Here is a 27,770-nt window from a genome sequence, read left to right on the forward strand (position 1 = left end):
GCTTCACCCATTGTTTACTTGGGTATATCAGAAACATCTGTTCGTGGAAGTATATTACGTGAAAATCTTGCAAGAGGAAAGCATCAGGATGGGATTCGTACTCGCGGCCACCTGCCATTTTAGCAACACGCAAGAGGTCGCGATGAGAAGGTGGGAGCCGTTGAGGACAGGACATCCCTCCTCCTTTCGTATGGCTGCTGAGCAGAGCAACAACTACAATCTCACATTCAGGTGGTCAAGCCAGACAATCGCGTCAGGAGTAGGCGAGTGCGTCGCTACGATGTCTCCCTAGTATTTGTGGATTGGGCATTGCGTCGTCAGATGTTGTTGTATGGTCTGTTCTGGATGACCACAGTCGCACCCTGGAGAGTTGAACATCTTCCATTTGTGCATCAGGTATCTGCATCTGCTGCCATGGTTTTGTGCAGTGGATGCGGTTGAGGGTGGCCAATGAGCTTCGTGGAAGATCAAACCCAGGGATGTTCCGCGCTGGGTCTTTCACAACAAGGCGGTGTTTGTGAGTTCTTGTGAACTCCATTCAGCTCTCCAAGTTTGGAGAGGACATCCGTTTGCCAACATTGACAGCGACTTGCATCAACGTGACCGCTTCGTGCACATCGCCAACAAGTCCCACTCACCTGCACAGTGACAACACAAAACAAACTACCACGACCGCCTCGGTAATAGCCCTCGATTCAAATGGAGGCAGACATTGATGTCCTCGTGTAAAAAAAAAACCAAGATTCAGTTTTATTACACTTGAGTAAAAACACTCGGTACAGTCACTTCTCACATCGATGCATTCATTCGGTTACTTCATCGCACGTAAAATTGAGGCTTAAAAGTGCACCGTCAAATCGGTGCATCATAACGACGGAATCATCTTTAAATGGGTGTATAAAATAAGGCTCCGTCAATTGCTTCGTTAACGGTTATCGATTTTGAAGAAACGCGCGAATACTCATGCCGTGCACCGCTCCGTTCATCCGGGCTGAATTTAAACAATCGCTCGAAAGCGGCGGTGGCGACCCGGCAATCGGAGAGAGGGACGCTCAATCCTCCGGAGGCGTCCGCCCGGCAGGGCCCCAGCCTAGCGCCCCCACCCAACGCGGCGCATTGCCGATTTACGGAGAGCGAAGATGTAGGTGCCGCAACATATGTACTAGAGCCACACACATGTGTTGCTATGAAGCGTGGCCATGCCATTGTTGCACCATATTCAAAGGAAAAACATTCACAAAGATTTTTCGGCATAAGCCACCCGAATATAAATTAGGTACGAACAAATAGAAACACTCATCTTGTGACTTTTCTTCACGGTTGGTGATTTGAACAATGTTTATACAAAATATATTATGCGTGTTCGTGCTTTTGTTGACTTTGGTTGTGATATAATTGGAAACATTTGCCGAGTGTATATTTAGCTCATAAGAGAACACTGCCAAACACAGGGCATGGCATTGATAATGTCCATGTTGTGACGCTACGGTGCCATCATTTTGAGATGGACAATGCCATTACGTTCTGGATGCGGTGCAGCCCATCGTAAGCATGGCAACTATGGTCACACGACAAAGGCACTTGCTCAACTGGCATGTACATAAAAACTAAAGAAAAAGTTATTGGACTTGCTTTGACATGTCACGACAACCCCGAGCCATAGGCAAGTGCTCAGGTCTCACACCGCAAATGTGGGGGGGGGGGGGGGGTGCTGCACGAATTTAATTTCACGTAAAAAAGTGCGATTGGCCAATGTCACTAATTGCACATTTGTGTACGCTGCTGTGTCCGCGCAAGGGAAATTATTGAGATTGGAAAAGTAAAAATGCCTCTGCGGGAACTTGGAACATTCCATGGCATTTCAAACTGCTCACCAGCTGCCAATTACAACCCCCACAAGCCGCGTCCCTCGAATCGGCAGCTGCGCTCCCACCGGCCGTCTTGCTTGCGCATCAAACGCCACTCGGAGGCCGTAATTCTAACCTGCTCCAGTGACAACAAAAATACATACGTATTTATTTATTTGTGCTTATTTTTTGAACGCCTTCAAAACACGTATGGTAACATTCCAGGCAACAAGAGACAACATTCAACGAGGAGTCAATACGTTTCGTTGTCGCGCCCACAAAGCTGACTGCCACTCAGCATTATTTTCGCCCGATAGGGTCCATCGAGCACTTTTACAGTTGGGACTTCGTCAGCCACAGGTCGACGAGCGAGGTACTTGCTCAGGGTTCAGAGGTCGCCGCACGCGGAAGCATGAACGGCCGTCGGTCCTTGCAGGGGGTTCGCAACACCCCTTTGAGGACTTCCGTCGACCTGTCCGTGCAGGAGCTCGGCTGGTGGTGGCGAGCTGGCTTGTCGTTGCTCTTCTGCGATCGCTCTAAGAAGTAGGTCACCATCTCCCCCTTTCCCTTCACGCTCACCTTCCCGCGGCGTGTCATCTCGTAGCCCCTCCTCTGCAAGATCCGGAACACGTCTTCAGTGACCTGGAGGGGTTCCAGCACCATTCAGACCTCGCACTCCAGTCAAGTGCTCTTCTTAGAAAAGTTTAATTCCCATGGCAATTACATAAGCAGGAATAAAAATTGGCTCACGTGACAGCACGCTTTGTAAAAGGTTATAAAATTATATTTTCAGAGTGTAGTGCAGAAGAAGAAAGTCTCAAAATCTAAAATTGCTCACTTGGATCTTGCCCGGGACGCCCGTGCTCTCCATGCGGCTCGCCACGTTCACGGTGTTTCCCCAGATGTCGTACTGGGGCCTGCGAGCACCGATGACTCCAGCCACTACGGGGCCAACGTTGATTCCTGAGCAGATCGAGTTTCATTAGCACAAGAGCTGGCAACGACCACACGGAAATCCACGCGTGCGTGCACGCACACTCGCAACTGTCGCACCACATTTTGCATAAGCCTGCAGGGTTTCCTTCACTTACCGGCACGGAGGATGAAGTCATTATAGGACTGGTAATTGAATTCATCCAGGGCGTCAAACATTTCTCTTACGAAATCGGCCAGAGTGCTCAAGTGAGGATCCTGGCTCTGCGAAGCATCACAAAAACCACAGGGATAAAGGCTATATAAAAAGGTAGTTGCTTAACAATGTTCTCTTTTTAAAAGTCGATACACGAGACCTATAAACAAGTAATTCGAGTCACCTTTGCCTCGGATGATGGAGCCAGTCCCACAGCAGCCATGTACGTGCTTCCGATGGTCTTAATCTTTTCAATGGTGCTGTAGCAAATCTTGTCGAGCAGCTACTAAAAACAGCACGCATCACCTCTGGAATTATATATGTGTTTCTTCAAATAAATAAACAAACCTGCATTCGCTTCTGCCAAAGGGACCACGTGTTCTCACTGCGTGGTAGAAAATTAGCGGGGATGCTCCGCTCCGAGATTAGGAGAGCAACGCCGCATTTCAAAGCTGCGCCACCTGATCAAAGTCGGAGATTATCTCGTTGAGAAGCCGCATACACTCCACGCCCATGTTGTTTCCATCCAGCTCGATGTAGAAGTCATTGAAGTTTGCGATGGAGGCGAACAGCACGCCAACCTGGGCATACGACTGGTGGTACAGGTCCTGCAGACAGCATCGGACGCAAAACTAATTAGCATGGTGGGGGGAAATAATATTTTATCGGCGATTGAAAGCAATTTTGCGAATATGCTCCATTGCCCAGAGCAATAGGGAGCACGTCATTTTATTCAACTTTACTCCAGTGATTGGCAGTGTGCTAAACATAGGTAGTCTTATAAAAAGGCTATGGACTCATTAGAAGTAACATGCATTCAACCGTTGCAGGTTGTTGGTGTGTAGGACGACCACAACAACCGGCATGTCTTCGGGGTTGTACCGCGTGGTGTTTTGGCACAAAAGTCTGACGTTTCGCTCCACATGCTGGGAGCGTCTTCAGGAATTGAGAAAGTGAGCATGTTCCAATCAGTTCTTTCAGAGACACGTGGGACATCACGTGGAACAACACATGACCCATCCCAGAGCGCTCATCTGCACAACAGCCACAACTCCAAACGATGAGTAGTAACATCATTAATAATTGACATTTATAATGCGCAATTCATCCAGGGATCTTAGTGCGTCATGCACGAAGTTAGGAAATAGAAATACGACAGAGTTCACAAGTCATACATGGGAAGTGGAGGCCTGCAGGCGAAACAGGCGAGTCTTTAAAAGAAGACCTACACAGGTCGAGTGGGCTTTTCTGTCTAACCGCTGGCGGGAGGGCATTCCACAGCAGTGGCGGCTCCTGCAAAATCTCTCAGGGGGGGCAAATGTTTGGATGATTGATCAGGATAAGGTCCACCCATGCAATGGATAAATTAACAGCTTAAACATGTAAAGGCAACTTCACTACTTTAATATTAATGAAAAATAAGGTGACTCTCATCTCCTTGTTTGTTTCTATACTCACTATTATTACACTACTTACATCACATTACTCGCTTAATACACTGCTTACTTATACGGAAATTTTGCTCTTCTCTCTTTCAAAGTAGCAAAGTGATCAATTACTCTCTCATTGAAAGCAGGCATGTTCCTGACTAGTTCCCTCTCCATGGAAAGCATAGCCATTGCATTCAGACGTTCCTGTCCCATTACATTTCTCAGGAATGTCTTGATTCTCTTTAAGGTTGAGAAACACCTCTCAGCTTCAGCAGTTGTCATGGGAGTGGTTATGAGGATGTTTCTACAGAGCAACAGTCTCTGAAAAAGTATCCTGGAGGTTGTACTTCAGCAAAACCTGGTACAGCGCTAGTGCACCACAGCAGCCCTTGAATTCTGGACTCTCATAAATGACAGACAGTTCAGTCTTCAGCTTCGCCTTATTTAACATAGGGTATGCCCTGACAGTGATGTTCAGAGCCTCAACAGGGAATGTATGGCCATGCTGTTGAAACATCTCTCCTTGTAGCAGCGTGGCACTTACAAGGTGGTCGGTAAAGGAGAACCTTTCTTTGGTGTGCAATACAGTATATAATTTAATGTTGGGTTTGTCTATGGCAGTATATAGTAGGGTGTAGACTCGTGTGACGTAAGAGAATAAAGTTTAGATGCAAGCATATTATATATATTTTTTACGACGTAGAATTGTAATGTATTACTTACTGTTAGTAACTCAGCGTATTGTAGAGTATATTTAGTATACTGATGATATGTAGTTTATACTTTAGTTGTTTACGTGGTGGTTTTAGTTACTGAAGCTACATAGTATTAACACTCCTTCCCTTCATTAATGCTACCTTTATCCCCTCCCTTTGATGCTGCTAATCCTGCATAATGCATGGGCATAAATAGTACTATTCACATACCTGCATTTCCCATATCACATACCTGCATTTCCCATATCCCCTCCCTTTGATGCTGCTAATCCTGCATAATGCACGGGCATATGCAGTACTAGTCACATACCTGCATTTCCCATAAATGTGCTAAATTCTTGTTGATATTTCATATTCTTTTGTTAAGGCTCCCCCTTTCTTCCCCCCTTCCAACCCAGCTTATATACATGCTCCAAGCACGTGTGCTGTTTCATTCAGACGCTGTCGCCTCGACAGACCTGGTTTTCACCTGAGGACGGCTACTTGCGTTGTGGCCGAAACGTCGTGAGAATTATTTTATTATGTTTTATTTTTATTATTTTATTACTTCCCTTCTACGTGACTTTACCAAAAGAACCAAGAAGATGAATCCCTGCAGTCACGAATGCTTTAAATCGAAATTCCACTAGGTGGCGACATATAATATTGTTGACTGAAACGTGCTGACATATGATGACGTAAGCACGTTAGTGCGAGCCCTCCCGGAAGCCATAGAGACTGCATTGCAGCGCCCGCCGTTAGAAAAAAAACACCTTTGAATGTAAGTCTATGGGACCACTCGGGGCGATTCTCAGCCAGAGTGAAATCGCCCAAAAAGAGGCGGTACTCCACAGAACGTGACATGACGCTGATTGGACTATATCCAGAGGCACAGTAACGGCTAGCATAGCTCTGTGGTTGAATGAGATTGTTAATGTGATTGAAAAAGTCCCTTTCACACATTGGTGGTGCGTCGCCCAATCGCCCTAATGAAGAAACCGCCCCTGGTCCACAGTCATAACGAGCAGCTGTCCTGTGGTGGATAGGGCGACGCAGGACACTGAGGCCTCTGCCTGGTGGCAGCTTTTGCCGATGGTGCGGTGAGCGAGAGAGACCATGTTCCTGGGGTTGGACTTGAGGAAGTGCTGGGCCACGTGCGCTGGCAGCAGGTTAAACAGGATCCTCTTGTTGTCGTCTTTGACGCGTTCCATTTCGATTCTCTCCTCTTCCGCCTTTGAAACACAACGCAAATTAAATGACGGTGAAGCAACACTCACTCGCAGGCAAGAACATTATTCCCAATGCCCCCTCACACGCACGCGGACGTGTGGCGTGATCTTACGTTCCACTTTTCACGAAGTAACTGTAAAGGACAGACAGGGCCGGTGATCTGTGCATCTGTTGCGCCACTGCGGCCAACCCAGCCAATGCATCTATCGTGGCTACAGAATTAACCGATTAGTGAAGGGTCACGGCCGTGAGACATAAATCGTGATTCCTTTACCGTTATCGTTCTCAACGACAAAGCTACGAGCACCAGGGAAGGATCAGCAGGCACCTGGAGAAACCAGAGGTAGTCGAGACGGAGGCCGAGGTCGAGGCGGTACGCGTGTAGCCCCACGGTGCACGCCAGCAGCACGGAAGCCAGCGCCGGCTCAAACGCCCTCGCGCCATATGCCTGGCCCGGCCTGCCCCGGCACCACGCACAGCAGCGCCACGCGTGAGACTGGCGTGGGACTGGCCCCGGCGGGACGAGCGGCCAAACACAGACATCAACCTTCTCAGAACGCTCTCGAGAGTAAAGGGACCAATTTAGAAGGAGATTTGAGACGCGTAGACTCACACAGACACTCACAAAGCGTATCGTACATTAGAGGGACTATGTTGATGTCACTGGCAAAGGGCAGAAGCAAGCAGTAGAGGGAGACCGAGGGTGAGAGGAAAGGGTGGGGTGGAATGAGATACGAAGATAGTGGATGTGACGAGAGAAGAGGCACAGAATGTTAGCGGCTGACTTCCCCCCATCTTTCGGGAATGAGCGTGCCGGCTTTGAAAATGGCGTAAACACAATCGGCAGTAACGGTCGATCCGGTGTGGTAACTACCCAAGAAAATGGCGGTAGCCAGTGCACTCAAGCACCAAGATGTTGGCAGCAGTGAGTGCGACGAGCGCCAGCAGCTTTGGCAAGGATGGGACGTGCAAGAACAGGGCCAGTGGCAGTATGGCGCTCCAGCAGCCCAGCAGGGCACACTGGGCCGGGTCCCCCGTCCCCGCCAGCGCTGCCAGGCCGGGGCTGTGTCCTCTCTCCTCTGCTCCTCGCTCCACTGCTCCTGCTGGGGTTGGTGCACCCTCGCCTTTGCCCCGCTCCATGGTCCCAGCAACCCATGCGCCGCTGGCGGTGGTAGAGTTGCCGCCGGGCCACAGAAGTGGCACGTTCATCGCCTGTGAGCGGCACGTAATGAGGGAAAGGATGCATCGGGTGAGAGGGCGCAGCCGGTGGCAGCGGGTGGGAGTGCGTAGCGGGTGGGAGAGCGAAGCGGGTGGTAAAGCACAGCGGGTGTAAGTGGCAGCGGGTGAGATTGCACAGCCCCGGGGCCGCACCGCGCGGGGCAGCAGTGGCATGGCTCGCGGGATGGACAGCTGCTCACCATGCAGCTGAGAGACACGGAGTAGACTAGGGCGGCAGTAGACAGAGCCATAGCCGTCCGCAGATTCACCGTCGCGCATTCCGAGCGGCACTACGACATGAGAGCACAACTCAACGCGGGCAACGCCGCATCGGCAATAACCATCGAATATCACCAGACGAATACAAATCACAGGCCTTTTTTTCTTATTGAGCAACGCGATTATAAAATTGTTTCCATGATGCAAGGGTGAGGAACCCACGGCTCGCGGACCAGACACGGGACGCGGCATTAAATTTGCAGGGCCCACCGCGGTCAGTCACAGGAGGCCTATGACGTTTGAAGCGGCCCATGAACGATATGGGTTTTTGTCGCTGGAAGCTTCTGAGCCTTAATGATTGGGCCATAGGGGAATATGTCTGAGCTGGCAACAACACTGCGTTTCTAATTTCAGTGGATTAAGTCATTGGCTGTCTCACAAGTAGTTCTGAGCGCACACAGGGTCAATGCGTACGGTTCTACGACTATTAAAGTTTCGTGTGGCCTGCCAAACTGATTTCCAAGTTCTCTCTCGACCCTCCGTAAGGAGAAGGTTCCGCTACCCCTGCCATAATGGCTCATTTTAGAATCGTGAAAGAAACAGCACGCTCTGAGCACATTTCCACGAAGATTCAACTCGACGCGACTTGTCCGCACAAAAACTATCAAGTGGCGAGAAGCGCTGGAGCAGCCAGCTACTTACCCACTGTGAGCGTGGCGACTGAGCTACATTTGGCAACGCGAGTGGCACTACTTTGAGATAACTTTTGACGTTGCACATGAAAGAAGACGACAAGAAAGAAAGGACGAGAGAGACAGACTGCACCGTTACAGTTGTACTTGTCTATGGGGCGGGACATGCACAGATGTGTTCATGGATAATTAAGTCTTACATCCCAAAAAAAATGTGGGCATTGCATTAATGTGTACTGAGCGTATTCAATAAACAGAGTTGCAGATGTAGGAACTTCTAACTCGGCGCTTTGACTGCAACCATTGCTGCGATTTTACCTTCATGTAGGTGATGCGAAGGCAAACAAGGCAGCCAATGAGAAGAAGAACTGAGAGTGACAACAGAGTGGACACCAGCCTAGTCCTGCAAGAAGCAACAGCACACACACACACTGAGAACACCAGCACACACACACACTGAAAACACCAGCACACACACACACTGAGAACACCAGCACACACACACACACTGAGAACACCAGCACACACACACACACTGAGAACACCAGCACACACACACACTGAGAACACCAGCACACACACACTGAGAACACCAGCACACACACACACACTGAGAACACCAGCACACACACACACTGAGAACACCAGCACACACACACACACTGAGAACACGAGCACACACACACACACTGAGAACACCAGCACACACACACACTGAGAACACCAGCACACACACACTGAGAACACCAGCACACACACACACACTGAGAACACCAGCACACACACACACTGAGAACACCAGCACACACACACACACTGAGAACACGAGCACACACACACTGAGAACACCAGCACACACATACTGAGAACACCAGCACACACACACACACATTGAGAACACCAACACACACACACACTGAGAACACCAGCACGCACACACACACTGAGAACACCAGCACACACACACACTGAGAACACCAGCACACACACACACTGAGAACACCAGCACACACACACACACACTGAGAACACGAGCACACACACACACTGAGAACACCAGCACACACGCACACTGAGAACACCAGCACACACACACACACTGAGAACACCAGCACACACACACTGAGAACACCAGCACACACACACTGAGAACACCAGCACACACACACACACACTGAGAACACCAGCACACACACTCTGAGAACACCAGCACACAGACACACACTGAGAACACGAGCACACACACACTGAGAACACCAGCACACACACACACACTGAGAACACGAGCACACACAGACTGAGAACACCAGCACACACACACAATGAGAACACCAGCACATACACACAATGAGAACACCAGCACACACACACACACACTGAGAACACCAGCACACACACACAATGAGAACACCAGCACACACACACAATGAGAACACCAGCACATACACACACACTGAGAACACCAACACACACACTGAGAACACGAGCACACACACTGAGAACACGAGCACACACACACACACACTGAGAACACGAGCACACACACACTGAGAAGACCAACACACACACACACACTGAGAACACCAGCACGCACACACACACTGAGAACACCAGCACACACACACTGAGAACACCAGAACGAACACACACACTGAGAACACGAGCACACACACACATATATCTTCTTGGCTGTCCATCGACTACGATGATGGCGCTGCTCCTCTTGTGGATGGGGGTTAGGGATGGGTTAGTGCTTTTGGCGCCCGTGCCACTTCATGTGGCTGTGGAGGCCAATGCGAGAGCCGCACACTCTACTGCAGCTGGGACACGTGTATGTTGGATGTCGGACGGTGTTATCCCAGCTGCGCGTTGGTGTCTCTGGGTGTGTCTCTCGTATGTCCTTTGTGAGATGGCGTCTTCCAGGTGCTGAATGCCTCTGGCACAGGTGGACTGCCAGGTGGAACTGTCCAGCGCCAGGGGTTCCAGGCTGGAGGGATTGATATTACAGCACTTCAGCAGGTCCTTGCCGTGGTCCTTCAAACGCTTTTTCTGTCCTCCATCGGAGCGTTTGGCTGTGCTGATTTGGCCGTAGAGAACTCGACGGGGGAGGCGGTGATCAGGCGTGCGGATCACGTGGCCGAGGCAGCGGAGGTGTCGTTTAGCCATGCTCGCCTCAGTGCAGGGCGACTTGGTGTTGCTGAGGATCTCGGCGTGGGTTACTTTGTACCCTCAGGTCAGCCCGAGGATGCGCTGGAGGCATCTGATGTGGAAGGCTTCCAGGATGTTGATGTGCCGCCTATATAGATTCCAGCTCTCTAAGCTGTAAAGCAGGGTGGAGACACAAACGGCGCTGTAAACTGCCACCTTGAGGTGGGTCTTGAGGTTATGGTTTTCGTAGACCCTGGCCCAGAGGCGTCCAAAGAAAGTGGAGGCTCTATTGATGAGAGTGTGGATTTCGTCGCCAAGGGAGCACGTAGGGGAGAGGGCAGAACCGAGGTTGGTGAAATGGGGTACCAGTTTGAGGTGAATACCACCGAGGTTGAACGTAGGGAGTGAGGGGAATGCAGATAAGAGTTGAGCAATGATTTCTATCTTCTGGGTGTTGACTTGGAGACCAACGGAGCGGTGGTAGAAGGAGGGGACCAGATTGAGGGCGTGTTGCATGGATTCTGGGGTGTAAGCCAGGAGTGCACAGTCATCTGCACATTGCAACTCAAAGATCTGTTGGGTTCTCGTTTTTGTGTGGGCTTGGAGGCGTCTTGAAGAGATTTCTATCCAGACGGTACTGTAGCTGGATTCCGGCGATTGAGTTGAGGGAGTTGTGTGCCAGGCTTGTGACAGCAGCAAGGAGCATGTTGAATATGACTGGAGCCAGAACACAGCCTTGCATGACCCCAACGTCCACGTTTGAAGGGTTCTGATTGAAGCCCACCAAGCACCGCTCTGGCACACATTCCTTCACGGAACTGTTTTAGAATGCTCAAATTTGGGAGGCACTCCAAGTTTGGTGAGCTGCTGCCAGAGTATCTCGCGGATGATGGTGTTGAATGCTTTGGTGAGGTCGATACAAGCTACGAAGAGGTCTTTGTTTTGCTCCCGGCATTTTTCCTGCAGTTTCTTTGCCACAAAAATCACGTCGGTGGTGCTCCTGCCTTTCCTAAAGCCGCACTGGGATTCTGGGAGGATGTTTTGGATAGGTGCTCTGCAAGCCGGATGAGCATTATCCTGGCTTGGACCTTAACGGCGACTGAAAGGAGGGAGATACCTCTGCTGTTGCCACAAGCCGATTTGTCGCCCTTCTTCTTGTAGATAACTACAATATTTGCCTCCTTTCATTCCTATGGGTTGATTTCGGACAGCCAGGTACCATTGATAAGAAGGTGCAAGCGGCGAAGGAGGAGGTATCCCCCGTGCTTCAGGATCTCAGCTGGGATGCCGTCGGGTCGAGCACTTTTGTTGTTTTTCAGGCCTTTGACCACCTGCTAACAGAAGACTATGGTGGGGTGTCGGGTTCATGAATGGGCGGGATATCTGGGAGTGTGTCAAGGATGAGCGGGTCTGTGGCGTTGGTGTGGTTGAGGAGGTTATCAAAGTGCTCCACCCATCTCTCCAAGATCTTTTGGTGGTCCTTGAAAAGCGTGTTTCCATCAGCAGACCTGACCGGCGTGATGGTTTGTTTTTGGGGGCCATAAAGGGCTTTAATGGCATTATAAAACCCTTGGGTGTTGATTGTATCCACGAGGCTTTGGATCTCATTTGCCTTTAGAACCCACCAGGTGTCCTCGATGGCACAGAGAGCACGCTGGGACTCTGCTTTAACCTGGGAGAGAGAGGATTGGAGAGTGGGGGAGTCTGGGTTGGATAGGAAGGCTTTGTGGGCTTGTCGTTTGTTCTGAACGAGAGTGGTTGGAGCAAGAAGCCTGCGCAGGGAGTTGATTAAGGTGAGGGTAGGGGTGTGTAGTCCCTACGCCCATCACCTTCACTCCAGCCAGACATACTCCGGTGGCATGAGGAACTCACGACGACCTTCACCTGGCCAGAACTGCAGGGGACTGCCGGAGATCCGGTTTGTTGAATACCGCCGTTGCGGGTCCCCACCACAGGTTTGGAGTCAGGGTTTTCTACCCTAGCCAAAGTTTATCCACAAGGTAGTGGGGCAGTGGTTGGCAAGTTGTAGATGCCTCTGGGGACCACTGCAGCTCCGGTTTGGCCTGGTGTCACGAGACACCCGTTACCGTGGGCTGCCAATGCGGAGGCACAGTCGAGTCGTGATGATGGAGAGTGGTCTGTACTGGCAAGGATGACTTACGCACTCAACTTCCTGGTTCACCATGATGGTTTGCCAGCGGCAGCATTTGATAGTGAGGGTAGCAAAATATAGCAAGCAAGCATGCAAACAAAGCAGCGGGCAGGCAAGCAAGCAAGCGGGCATGCACCAAACCTCATCAAGATTGCTGCACTAGGAGCATTACATCAACCTGTGGTTAAGGCAACCACTCGTCCACAAAACACATACTAAAAACACCAGCACACACACACACAGCCTAAGAACACCAGCACACACACACTGAGAACACCAGCACACACACACACACACTGAGAACACCAGCACACACACACACACTGAGAACACCAGCACACACACACACACTGAGAACACCAGCACACAAACACACACTGAGAACACCAGCACACACACACACAGCCTGAGAACACCAGCACACACACACTGAGAACACCAGCACACACTGAGAACACGAGCACACACACACACTGAGAACACCAGCACACAAACACACACTGAGAACACCAGCACACACACACACACTGAGAACACCAGCACACACACACTGAGAACACCAGCACACACACACACTGAGAACACCAACACACACACACACTGAGAACACCAGCACACACACACACTGAGAACACCAGCACACAAACACACTGAGAACACCAGCACACACACACACACACTGAGAACACCAGCACACACACACACTGAAAACACCAGCACACAAACACACTGAGAACACCAGCACACACACACACACTGAGAACACCAGCAAACACACACACACTGAGAACACCAACACACACACACACTGAGAACACCAGCACACACACACACACACTGAGAACACGAGCACACACACACTGAGAACACCAGCACATACACAAACTGAGAACACCAGCACATACACACACAGAGAACACCAGCACACACACACTGAGAACACCAGCACACACACACTGAGAACACCAGCACACACACACTGAGAACACCAGCACACACACACACTGAGAACACCAGCACACACACACACTGATAACACCAGCACACACACACTGAGAACACCAGCACACACACACACTGAGAACACCAGCACACACACACACTGAGAACACCAGCACACACACACTGAGAACACCAGCACACACACACACACTCAGAACACCAGCACACACACACATACTGAGAACACCAGCACACACACACACTGAGAACACCAGCACACACACTGAAAACACCAGCACACACACTGAGAACACCAGCACACACACACTGAGAACACCAGCACACACACACACTGAGAACACCAGCACACACACACACTGAGAACACCAGCACACACACACACTGAGAACACCAGCACACACACACACTGAGAACACCAGCACACACACACACTGAGAACACCAGCACACACACACACTGAGAACACCAGCACACACACACTGATAACACCAGCACACACACACACACTGAGAACACCAGCACACACACACACTGAGAACACCAGCACACACACACACACTGAGAACACCAGCACACACACACACTGAGAACACCAGCACACACACACACACACACTGAGAACACCAGCACACACACACACTGAGAACACCAGCACACACACACTGAGAACACCATCACACACACACTGAGAACACCAGGACACACACACTGAGAACACCAGCACACACACTGAGAACACCAGCACACACACACACTGAGGACACCAGCACACACACACTGAGAACACCAGCACACACACAGACACTGAGAACACCAGCACATGTACACTGAGAACACCAGCACACACACACACACTGAGAACACCAGCACACACACTGAGAACACCAGCACACACACACACACTGAGGACACCAGCACACACACACACTGAGAACACCAGCACACACACACACTGAGAACACCAGCACATGCACACACACTGAGAACACCAACACACACACACTGAGAACACGAGCACACACACACACTGAGAACACGAGCACACACACACTAAGAACACCAAAACACATACACACACTGAGAACACCAGCACACACACACACTGAGAACACCAGCACACACACACTGAGAACACCAGCACACACACACTGAGAACACCAGCACACACACACTGGGAACACCAGCACACACACACACACTGAGAACACCAGCACACACACTGAGAACACCAGCACACACACACACTGAGAACACCAGCACACACACACATACAGAGAACACCAGCACACACACACACTGAGAACACCAGCACACACACACACTGAGAACACCAGCACACACACACACTGAGAACACCAGCACACACACACACACTCAGAACACCAGCACACACACTGAGAACACCAGCACACACACTGAGAACACCAGCACACACACTGAGAACACCAGCACACACACACTGAGAACACCAGCACACACGCACACTGAGAACACCAGCACACACATACTGAGAACACCAGCACACACACACACTGAGAACACCAGCACACACACACACTGAGAACACCAGCACACACACACACTGAGAACACCAGCACACACACACTGATAACACCAGCACACACACACACACACTGAGAACACCAGCACACACACACATTGAGAACACCAGCACACACACACACTGAGAACACCAGCACACACACACACTGAGAACACCAGCACACACACACACACACACTGAGAACACCAGCACACACACACACTGAGAACACCAGCACACACACACTGAGAACACCAGCACACACACACTGAGAACACCAGGACACACACACTGAGAACACCAGCACACACACACACTGAGAACACCAGCACACACACTGAGAACACCAGCACACACACACACTGAGGACACCAGCACACACACACACTGAGAACACCAGCACACACACACACACTGAGAACACCAGCACATGCACACTGAGAACACCAGCACACACACACACTGAGAACACCAGCACACACACACACACTGAGGACACCAGCACACACACACACTGAGAACACCAGCACAAACACACACTGATAACACCAGCACATGCACACACACTGAGAACACCAGCACACACACACTGAGAACACCAGCACACACACACTGAGAACACCAGCACACACACACACTGAGAACACCAGCACACACACACACTGGGAACACCAGCACACACACACACACACTGAGAACACCAGCACACACACACACACTGAGAACACCAGCACACACACACTGAGAACACCAGCACACACACACTGAGAACACCAGCACACACACACACTGAGAACACCAGCACACACACACATACAGAGAACACCAGCACACACACACACTGAGAACACCAGCACACACACACACTGAGAACACCAGCACACACACACACTGAGAACACCAGCACACACACACACTGAGAACACCAGCACACACACACACTGAGAACACCAACACACACACACACACTGAGAACACCAGCACACACACACTGAGAACACCAGCACACACACACACTGAGAACACCAGCACACACACACACAAGGGGCACCAGCACACACACTGAGAACACCAGCAAACAGCTGTCTGCTCACCTGACAACATTGCAGTTGTCCGAGTACAGAGTTTTACTCAAAGCCAGCACATCGTTTTATTTCAATCATCTGTCAAATTTGCTTATGCTTGCGGCACTTACAGAGGGAGAAGGAAGTAGTACACAAGGCCCAGGGCAACGTCGGTAACGAGGTAGACAAGCACCGCACTGTGGAAGTGGGCGTCTGGCTCCTGGTGGTACTGCAACAAACATCCAACAACACAACAGCGAAACACAATATCTCAAATTCAGTACATATTCTACTTTCGTCTGCAACGTAAAATGTATGGATCAACGCCGAGTCCCCCGGTGCAGCCTGTCTCTTGACCTCTTTAGTTTTTTTTTCCTTCCTGCATCAACCCAGAAAAATCCAGCAAACAGGACGACGGCACTCCTTGACTGCGATTTCGTTGAATGCGTATGTGGCCGCAATGCGTGGCCGCCGCGCGAAGCAGATCGAGGGCCGCCTGCCTGTCGTTCATGGCCAGCCTGCTTGTAGCGGAGGGACAGCGGCCGCAGGTCAGCGGCAGGGCGCTCGCTGCTGCGAGCTTCGATGAGTCGCCGGACGTAGCGGTTGACGCGCGAGCTCGGGTCGGCTTGCTGCAGAAGGGACGAGGAGGAGAACCCCAAATGGCCCCGCGGTCGCTGGGAGGAGACGCGCAATGTATGGCCCTGAAAGCAGAGACGCCGCCGGGCACGGCACCAATGAGCCAGTGTGTGAAGCGCCGGAGGGCTGCAGATGTCGCCGTCAGGCGATGGAATAAAAAACGAGAAATGGTGCCAAAAAACGACCGCCGAAGCGATGGATGAATGCTGCCTTGCACGGATTGGTGTCGTGCGTCGCCGAGTGTTGAAACAGAGTCGGAGGTGACGTCTTACCCTGTTATCGTCGCGGCCCATGATATCGGAGAATGGGACCTCTGCGCCGAACACCTTGCGGGAATGAATGAGCTGCACCATGACGGAGCAGACCGTCTTGAAACGCATCTTTTTTGCCAGCTGCACGTTTGTCAGCTCATCCCTTTGAAAGGCCTGGGTCAACAGAGGTTCTCGTGATGTTTATTTCCCATCTTGTACACGCAAAGAAAGAAGCGAATTAAATTTGAAATGCCTATAAAGACCGACACGCCGCGTAACTCTCAAATCAATAGTTGCACACGGAGCAAATAAAGACCTTTTTTTTCTGCTCGAGTATATAAATCATGAATAGTTCATAGCACTGCACCCACTAACCTTGCTGCGCTGGGACGGGACGATGAAAAACGTCTCAACGTTGTTCTTGCGCAAGTAGCAGTGCCTCTCCTGCCCGTGACCTGGCTCCACCTCATAGTCGCCCCTCAGGCCATCGAGGGTGGCCTTCGTAATGTGCACCTTCCTGGAAGGATACACAGACATCACGTGGAGCAACCGTTGCATCGCGCGCGTGCCAAGTGCTGCCCACCGTTTTCAGGCACAGTAACAAAGGGATTACATTTGTTACGTTATATCACACTGTGTAACAAAATTTTTTTGTTCCTAGGTAGTGTTATTTCCTAATTGCTTATGCCTCAAAAGTACAGAAAATGGGTATTATTCCCCATAAACCTTTCTTTTGTAACCAGGACAGTGATATTTAGAAATGTACCTATTTTCAATGAGAAAACGGGCGAATTTGTATCTTTCGTTCACGTAAAGTTAGAAAAAAACAACATACGAATAAAAATTTACATGTATTTATACTAAAATAATACAAAAATGACTAGAAAAGATTTAGAAGTGAGTGGATGGAAATATCACAGCCAGTTATAACTTAAACTGGTTGATGACGTCCTTCCAATGATTACTGTGTTCGTGAGCATAAGGCAGATCTGAAACATGGCAGGATGAACACTTCAGCCGTGGCTGATCATTGTTAATTGCGGTTGGCTCACGCGAAATTGATTTCTCTAAGACGAAGGTACTTTGCAAGCCCACTGGCTATCAACAAAGATTTTTTCATGAAGCCATCCATATGTAGGACTTGGAATATGGCGCGCCACGCGTTCTCTTGCGCTGTTGCTATGCAAGAGAGCAGTGTACAGCGGGAGGGTATTTGAGGACGATGTTGTTGTTGCTGAGGCATGAGGGAGACGTCGTTAAGTGGCGTAACAGGTGTTAAGGGTAACCGGGGATACAGGCCGGTGATTGGTTAAGAGGCTGAGTGCTTAATGACTGGCGTCGCCCAGGCGGGAATAACAAGGCCACGTGAGGCTGGGGGCCTGGGGGGCGAGGGGCAATCGGGGGGTGAGATAATTAAGGGGGACTGATTGGGGTGGATATAAAAAGGATAGCGTAACGTAGAGACGGGAGTCTTGGTGGAAGCTGGAGTGATGGTGGCCGGTGATGGAGAGTACGGTAATGGTAATAGAGAGAGAGCAGAAGAGTACGGTAGTTGTGATAGTGTAGAAGGAAGAGTGTAGAGTAGAAGAGAAGCGTACGGACTTTGGGAGAGAGAGAAGAGTGTAGGGTAGAAGAGAAGCGTACGGACTTTGGGAGAGAGAGAAGAGTGTAGGGTAGAAGAGAAGCGTACGGACTTTGGGAGGAAGAGTGTAGGGTAGAAGAGAAGCATACGAACTTTGGGAGGAAGAGTGTAGGGTAGAGAGAAGCGTACGGACTTTTGGAGAGAGAGAAGAGTGTAGGGTAGAGAGAAGCATACGGACTTTTGGAGAGAGAGAAGAGTGTAGGGTAGAAGAGAAGCGTACGGACTTTGGGAGGAAGAGTGTAGGGTAGAAAAGAAGCATACGAACTTTTGGAGAGAGAGAAGAGTGTAGGGTAGAGAGAAGCGTACGGACTTTGGGAGAGAGAGAAGAGTGTAGGGTAGAAGAGAAGCATACGGACTTTTGGAGAGAGAGAAGAGTGTAGGGTAGAGAGAAGCGTACGGACTTTTGGAGAGACGGAGAGAGCGGAGCGGGATCGCGGAGCGAACGGGGAGACACGGAGCGGTGACGATGAGGAGGTGAACTCTAAGTGAATAAAGCGAACGGAAAGACAACCCGAGTACGAGTCCTACACATATATACAGACACAAACACAATTTCAACCGCGAGGATGGGTACACACTCAGCAATCACTGGAAGGACGTCATCAACCAGTTTAAGTCATAACTGGCTGTGATGTTTCCATCTTGTCACCTTCCGATGTTAGTTGGGCGTATCACAAGTTGTTAATTTATTCACAGTTCATGCGTTTACCGTTTTCTTGCTCTCCGATCTGACATTTACATAACCATCTCAGCTTGTGCTGGCCACAGGGCACTTGTACCCCGCCCACTTCGTTCTGATACCAGGAAACTTGGACTTCGCCCATTTTAAACCTTTAAAACAGCTTGCTTTTAGTGGATTTACCCCCCTTTTTTCACCTGATGACGATCGCTTGTGTTGCAATCGAAACGTCGTAGTTCTTAGTTTTTTATTATTATTTTTTGAACCTATCTACGTGACTTTACCTAAAGACCCAAAGAATATGAATTCCTGCAGTCACGAAAGCTTGAAGTCAAGATTTAATCTCTTACACATTAGTCATGGGTGAGATAAATGTATTTGTGTAGGATGGTACAGAGGGGAAAAGAGAACCATGAAGTTCGCTATCCCAAGAATTTGGTGGGAACCCACTGACCACTCAAGCAAATGCTACTTCTGCATGGTGGACCCTTCCAAACGTCGGACTGGCAAGAATGCACCTGCTATCCTTCATCCATCACCCCGGTGCCACACTGCCATGAGCTCCCCGTACCCACTCCTCCGAAGAAAGAGCAGCCATCTTTAGAAGAGAGCAGCAAGTCAGAGAGCGAAGAAGACGTTATAAATCCAGATGACAATTTCAGAGGTGGAGCTGCGGAGAGAAACCCATATTACCCCAACCAAACATACCTCAACGACTTGATCAGTGATCTTGGACTCATCAAGTCCAATGCTGAGCAAGTCGCAGATCAGAGGAAGCGTCACCAAGCTTTTTGCAGTTTTTTCACCAGTCAAGATGGGCTCTGCTTCTGCCACAATGTGACCAGTCTGTTCGAGGCCATTGGAATCGCCTGTAACCAGAATGAGTGGCGCCTCTTCATTGACAGCTCATCCAGGAGCCTCAAAGCCGTGCTGCTCCATAATGGTAACAAGTACCCGTCCCTTCCCCTGGCTCACTTGGTGCACCTCAAAGAGGATTACAATAGCATCAAGACCTTGCTGGATGCCTTGAAGTATGATGAGTATGGCTGGGAGGTCATCGCAGACTTCAAAATGGTGGCATTCCTGATGGGTCTCCAAGGCGGTTGTACCAAGTTTCCCTAATATCTTTGCCTTTGGGACAACAGGGACACCAAGGCGCACTGCCACAGGCGGGACTGGCCACAGCGGACCGAGTTCTCTGTGGGGAGGATCAACGTCAAGTGGGAGCCACTGGTTGACCCCCGGAAGGTGCTGATTCCATCACTGCACAAGAAATTGGGCCTTATGAAACAATTTGTCACAGCTGTAGATAAGGAGTCGGCAGTCTTCAAGTACCTTCAAGACTTCTTCCCTAAGCTGTCTGAGGCAAAAGTCAAAGCCGGTGTCTTCGTTGGACCACAGATAAAGAAGATCCTGGAGTGCAATGAATTCCCCAAGAAGCTCACTAGTAAGAAGAAAGCAGCTTGGAGCAGCTTTGTCGCAGTGGTTCGTGGCTTCCTGGGCAATCACAATGTCGAAAACTATGTGGAGCTGGTTGAGACTGGTGAATAACTACGGCACAATGGTCTGTAGGATGTCCCTCAAAGTCCATATCCTTGATGCTAATCTTGATAAATTAAAGGAGAACATGGGAGCATACTCGGAGGAGCAAGGCGAGCACTTCCACCAGGATATACTGGACTTTGAATGCCGCTACCAAGGACAGTATAACGAGAACATAATGGCATACTACATTTGGGGGCTGATTCGTGAAAGTGATTTGCAGTATAATCGTAAATCTCGAAAAATTACTCACTTTTAAATCTTTGGTAGTAATTTTGTATTACTTTAGTATAAATGCATGTTAATTTTGATTCATATGGTTTTTTTTCTGACTTTATGTGAATGAAAAGACACAAATTCGCCCGTTTTCTCATTGAAAATAGGTACATTTCAAAATATCACTGTCCTGGTCACAAAAGTAAAGTTTGTGGGGAATAATAGCCATTTTCTACATTTTTTTAGGTATAAGCAATTAGGAAAAAAGAATTGTGTTACATCGTGTTATCAGCATCGCTAATTGACCATAGACTGGTGGGGTAACACGTCATGAGTAGCCACAGCCACAGCGAAGGTGGTTTGCCGGGTGCACGAATGTGATTTGATTTGCTTGACCCAGACAGACCCAGCAGAAGTTAAGCCCTGGCGCTACCTTAATCTGCATCTGTGTGGTCCAAACTACCAACGTTGTGGTCTCATTTTGACCACCTCAATTGCATTGGCAAGTCACGTGAACCTCCGTTTGTTTCGGTAGCACCACTTTTCAACAACTTAAAATTGGCAAAGCCTATACTCTCTCTCAGTTTCTCGTTAAAGTCAGATGATGTCCACATGTCTGCAATGAAAATGAAAACCAGGGTATTTTGGATCACGATCGCCAGGCTCCTTTTTTTTTTGGCAGTTTCGTCGAAACCACACGGCCACGTGGTTCCACTCACCCTGGTAGGCCACCCGCCTCCATGGCATTGGCGAGTGTTACGTCGTTGGACCACACGTCGTACTGCCACTTGCGCAGGCCCAGCACGCCACACAGCACGCGACCCGTGTGCAGCCCCACACGCATGTTCAACCTGACCTCCATGGCCTCCGCTACCAGGCTGCCCAGACACACACACACACATAGATGAATACACAAAACAATTATCAACCTTGTATTTATACAGACCCATTGGGGGCAAGTATTGCTTGTGAGCACCTATTTAGCGTGGGACGGTGCAAAAGGCAGTGTGGTGAGACCAGTGCCATGCTCGGCCGACCTCGTCTTCCCGATGCTGATGTTTACACACGGAGTGGTCGATTCGTGCCAAGTCGACCCAGGGAATATCCACATGCCGCCGATATTTGTGTGTGTATGTGTGTCCATGCACAAACACGGCAGGCTTGTATAAACGGCACAGATCCATGACTTGAATTTCACATGACGATCCTGTTTGAGTGCACGTTGTGAGGTTGAGCCTGTTGGCACTCGGGCAGAGTGATAGCGGAGGGGCAAATGAAACCACTCCCGTGCCTCATAATTTATCTGACAAACCAGGACCCACGGAATCTGGCTTCGGATGCCACGTGGTTAAGAAGCCATGCAGTGCCACAGCCAAACAGATGGAGTTTCACCCATTAAAGGGCTTTCATGGAAATACGTGGCTCAACGAGACACAGTGCCCAGTTCTTTGTTTTGTTTCACTTTATACAAAATGTGTGGTTTTCACAAGTATATTTTTGCAGATTTTTGTGGTATCAATTCATTCATTTTTATCCTGTTCTTTTTTTCTATTGTTGAACCATTAAATTGCTTCATCCTGTCGATTGCTTAACTCCCGCTACGGTTGTGAGACCCCCCATCGTAAATGGTCCCCGAAAACTATTTTCTGGTAAAGTTACGAAGTTGTACAAATATTTTTCACATTTTAAAAGAGAAGAACAAACAATAAGAAAGTTTGTTTTTACAAGTTACACTTCAAAGGAAGACAACGAATTCCACAATCAAATCCTGAACGAACTAGTCAATATCATGACTCAAAACCCTAACCACCATCATCACTGGTACAGACACATGGATCTAGAACCAAAAATAACGCAAGCTGCCAGTCCTCATTTGCGTAGAGATCTAAGTACATTTTGTAATAATTAATTTTAAATCTTAAAACCAGATTTAATCACAACCCAACTCCGTTATTGTTTTTTAATCCAATAAAATCGTATGTACCCAATAAGAAACTCATCTCTGCAGCTTCCCCACAATGCCGTGCGGTGATGCCATACAAGAATAACACTGTGGTTTATTTTTTTTATTTAAAGCTTTCGTGACTATAGGGATTCATATTCTTGGTTCTTTCGGTAAAGTCACATAGAAGAGAAATAATAAAATGATAATACTGTGGTTTATGTTATACGTGAAAGTATCTCTGAGTCTCAATACTATTTGCAAGAGGGTCCTGCATTGGGATGTTTGGCCAACTCTATTAACAAGTGTTTGGATTCACCTGGGAGGGATATCAGAGTACTGGGAGGATATCAGAGTACCTGGAGAAAACCTGCACACAGAAGGGGGATAACACTCAACGGGTCTCGTCCACCACAGATTACTTCACAAACTAACTTGCTGTACTGCCCTATCCTGGCCACCTTGCAGCACAGTGAGTAAAGGAGTATTGATCACAGTGAGCACGCAGTATTAACCAAGGTCATCCGCCAGGCTCGAACAGCAACGCCGCCGTTCGGCCCTACCGCACGCTTGCAAGACCCACTCGATGGTGTCGATCATGTCGAGGCCCATCTTGACGCAGCAGTGCGCGTGGTCCGTCTTGGCCAGGGCGAGTCCGGACACGCAGTAGTAGCAGTCGCCCAGGATCTTTATCCTGCGGCAGTGGTTCTCCTGCAAGGGGACCGCGACGTGGCCACCACGGCAGAGTCCCCGGATCAATCGCTAACCCAAGCCTGGTTAAACGTCGGGATGAACATTTGAATTCACGTCCTCACTCTCAACCGATGCGAGTGATCGCAGTTGGGCGCGCTCAAGTCGCCGGCTGTGAGTTATGCAACTAGTTTCAAGATGAACTTGTGGGCAGTGTTTTTCAGATGCAAGTAGCATTGGAAAAATAATCCACTTACAGATGAAGGATTATACACACCGTGTCAGTCGTGGAGGTTGCTTGACCATACTTCCCCACACTGGTAAGTGTGGGCTGTTGAATGGGGGCAACAAGGCCAGTTCAGATGTCACTCGCCAGTAATGTTTGCCATGGCCGGTAACAGAACTCAGGTTACTAGGTTCTGAGTGCAGAGCAAACACCACTGCCCCACCGCCCCCCCCCCCCCCCCTTGAGCATCGTGCGAGCACTCACTCATCTCGAACCTTCTTCTTGTCCACAAAAGCTGCACTTTAAATGTGCACCCGTGCTGCTGAAATTGCCGTTTGTGTTTATTGATTTGACAGTTGAGGAGGGTCACGGGGTGATGACGTCCGACCGCGACCAAGGAACACACTGGAAGGGAGCAGCTGAGGTGACAGGTTCGGCCTCCGAGCTCGTGAGGTTAATTACCGTGGCGAGCTCGTCGAACTTGCTAAACAGCTCGTTGAGCAGCTTGACGAGCTCCTGCGCCGTGCACTGCGACGCCATCCCGGTGAAGCCCACTATGTCCGCAAACAGGATGCTGAGGAGGAAGGACGCACGCACGCGCGTGCACGCGGGCGACAACGTAAAACAAAACAAGGCAATGGGATCAATAATGGCATTGGTACATTAATAGTCACCAGGTGGCACTGTGGGACAGTCGAATAGAACCATCCGTTTTCCACGACGGTTGCAATACCGTCAAATATATTAATTGAGAACGGCTGCGGGCAGCCACCTTGATCAGCATAAAGTTAGCGGGGATGTTGTGAGGGAGGCATCATTTCTGCGGCATGAATGCACGCGATACTGTGGACTCTGGCTTAGGTTACTCTCTAGAAAAGAGTGGAGGGAACCAGGGACTGCCTCGCCACAAAACGGTCGCGGCGGTTAGAAAACTTGGCGTGGAGGGAACATTCCATTATTTTCTCATGCGTTTCGTGTCCTGCCACTGATGTGTTAAATTGGAGCACAATTGTGTCCAAATTTATTATTATTATTAAAGTCTTATTTATGAAAACCTTGACTCCGTATGCTACTTTTTTTTTCATGTGGTTCTGTACCACCGCCTCGCATGTATGGCTTTTCTCCCACGTGTATAATCACTCAACAGAGCTGGCCAAACATCCCAATGTAGGGCCACAGAGCTCAGGCAATTGTTGCCGCTGCCCCTGGCTGCCTTCCCACTCGCCTGCGGTTTTGCTTGCACCTTTTGAATCGAAGTAAACTGTGCGCGTTACAAATTGGCACCTTTCAGGCTTTTTCGTTTTTATATAAAGTTTTGAAAATGTCTATTTCCTGGAAGCTTCAGGGGTAGTCGGAACATCCAGAGCCTGGCAGGGTTGGGGAGGTCTTCACCTGACGTTCTCGTGGCGCTGGATGTACACCTTGTGGAAGATGTGGTTGGGCGGCTTCAGGAAGTCCTGTCGCAGCTCGATGGCAACGTGGCGCGGCAGCAGACTCACCAGCAGCCGCTCCTGTCAGGACAAGGCAGGACAAGTCCACGTCACGCTCGCCGCAGCGTGCGCGACCTTCGCTCTGAGCGGCGGCTACTGCCAAGGGTTAGCCACTCACCCCGATTTTTCCCAGGATTGACCTCTTTACACATATATACAAAAATAAACACACACGCAGTTGCAGAGCACATGCTCAAAGGCCCAAAAGGCCACGTGGCCAGCAACAAGCAGCACTGCCAAGAGTTGTAAGAGGCAAGAATGCGAAACGCGTTTCTTTCATTGGTCAAGGTCACAAGCGGCAGGGAAATGAGACGATGGGATGACTGTTGAAGGTAGCTGATGTCCCTGTGAAATATGAAAATCTTCCCGGGAAATTGAAACTCCCGGTTTTTTGTCAGTTGTATAATAACACACGACGCAAGACAACAGGATACACGCCACTCTCCCCTCTTTTTGGGAGATATTCTTCTTCCCAAGAGGTGTGCTGAAGTTTTGTCAGCATAGGCAAGGGTGGAAGTGGGACCGAATCACTCTGGGAACGCTTATGTGGCAAGCCCATCGAGGCCATTTTTATACCAAAGGTTGAGTGACGCCCATTATAGGGCACATACTGTATCGAGAAAAGCCATGCCTTTGTCATGATATTTTAAGAATTAACAACAAAAATAAGTAGATACTGTGTATATACTGCGTAGTAATTAAACCAATGTCTAGGTCTTCTATTGGCTGGCTGATACAGAGACGTGGTCAGGGCAGTTCAGTCAGAACACAGGAGAGTTCACACTCGCGCGTGGGAACTTTGTAAGAAATAAATAGATGAGTCCTCGATTCCTTCCGGAACGCAGTCACAGGGGTCACATTTACACTCCTGCCACGGCGCCCCAGGGGCCTTCAGGCCCATTTCCACCACTGAGCCGAGGAGGTGGCCACCCTGGTGACTGTACACGCATGGCCGTTCATGCGCTCAGCTTTTCGGCAAGTCGGTTTTTGTTGTTGTTTAAATCACACGACAAAACCAACGTTGACGGCCAACACAAAACCTTCATCAGCAGGAGCCTGACGAGCAAACCAAAATGAACCGCTGCACATCAGCCTCACGAGGTACGCAGACACATCTCAAATCACCCGATCTTGTACAATCTAGGAAGCCAAGCAGGGTTTCGCCTGCATAGTTCTTGAATTGAATGGGCCACCAGCCATGCACGGGCAGGTGTGATAGGCCGTGGGGCTACAAGTTTCCCCGCAGAGGGTCGCGTGTGGCGATGTCTGTAATGCTGTCGTCCCCAAGTCTTCACTCCCACATCTGCACTGGCCCACCTTCGTCAACCCGCGCTGACCAGAGTAGAGAAGTACGAGCAAATAAATCCCCACAACCCCCACGGAGTGGGATGGGGGGGCTCATCTCGCAGTAGGTTAGCAAGGGGTGGTACGAGTACGGAGACTTGGTGTTCTTTGTTACTGGTCGTCTTTGCTTTGATTTTTCTGGGAATAGTTTATCCGATGTTCCCACATTAATGTATATTCCCACGGCCAGCACCATATGCATGTATGTTGAACTTCTTTTGCACCGTACATAGCCAACCTTGCTAATACAAGCCAACCTTGCTAACACAAAAAGCAGTTCTAAAGAAATGAGTTTTCAATCTATATTTAACAGTGCATAGCTCTAGCGACTTCCTAATTCGAAAGGAAGAGCATTCCAGACGGCTGCAGAAGCGCATCTGAAAGCGCGCGATGCGGTTCCCGCCGTCTTCGTTCGATGGCCAGCAGCCAAAAGCCGCTGCTGCGAGGATGACCCGGAGTTCGCGTGATGGTGGTGTATGCACCGATCCCTTCAGAGACGACACAGAGCCTTGTGCTGGTGAGCAACGCAGTGGTTGAGAGTTGGCACAGAATGGCCCCAGCGCCGCTTCACTCGGTCCCTCTCGTGCTGACCACGAGAGGGCGCCGCTCTGGCTGTGTGAAACGAGTCATGGACAACAACGAGTTGACGTGTGCCGCTTTCCTGTCCCCGAGCTAATCTGGACGAAGTCCACGAGGTTTGTTTTCTTTAACATGAGGACTCAATTCGCTTCAGCGAGTGTCAACTCCGCTAAACAGGCCAAAGCCCACCAGCCTCTGCTGAT

The 27,770-nt window shown here is 49.7% G+C and overlaps 1 protein-coding gene across 1 annotated transcript; it reads right to left on the bottom strand.

The window, feature by feature from the left end:
- Window positions 1-718: 718 nt before the first annotated feature.
- On the bottom strand, window positions 719-27,766 carry LOC144720808 (adenylate cyclase type 1-like). Its single transcript, XM_078597874.1, is given in 19 exon segments — window positions 719-2,282; window positions 2,285-2,489; window positions 2,686-2,810; window positions 2,939-3,044; window positions 3,161-3,259; window positions 3,438-3,584; window positions 6,217-6,333; window positions 6,660-6,789; window positions 7,206-7,543; window positions 7,750-7,839; window positions 8,779-8,863; window positions 16,462-16,559; window positions 16,831-17,031; window positions 17,239-17,391; window positions 17,593-17,734; window positions 22,016-22,174; window positions 23,822-23,949; window positions 24,617-24,728; window positions 25,547-27,766. Coding segments are annotated over 18 exon segments (2,448 nt in total). The 5' UTR covers window positions 24,695-24,728; window positions 25,547-27,766; the 3' UTR covers window positions 719-2,235.
- Between the last annotated feature and the right edge of the window lie 4 nt (window positions 27,767-27,770).

The sequence above is a fragment of the Lampetra planeri genome, chromosome 10 (assembly GCF_965212315.1).
Source record: "Lampetra planeri chromosome 10, kcLamPlan1.2.h2, whole genome shotgun sequence".
In the NCBI taxonomy this organism is placed as follows: Eukaryota; Metazoa; Chordata; class Hyperoartia; order Petromyzontiformes; family Petromyzontidae; genus Lampetra; species Lampetra planeri.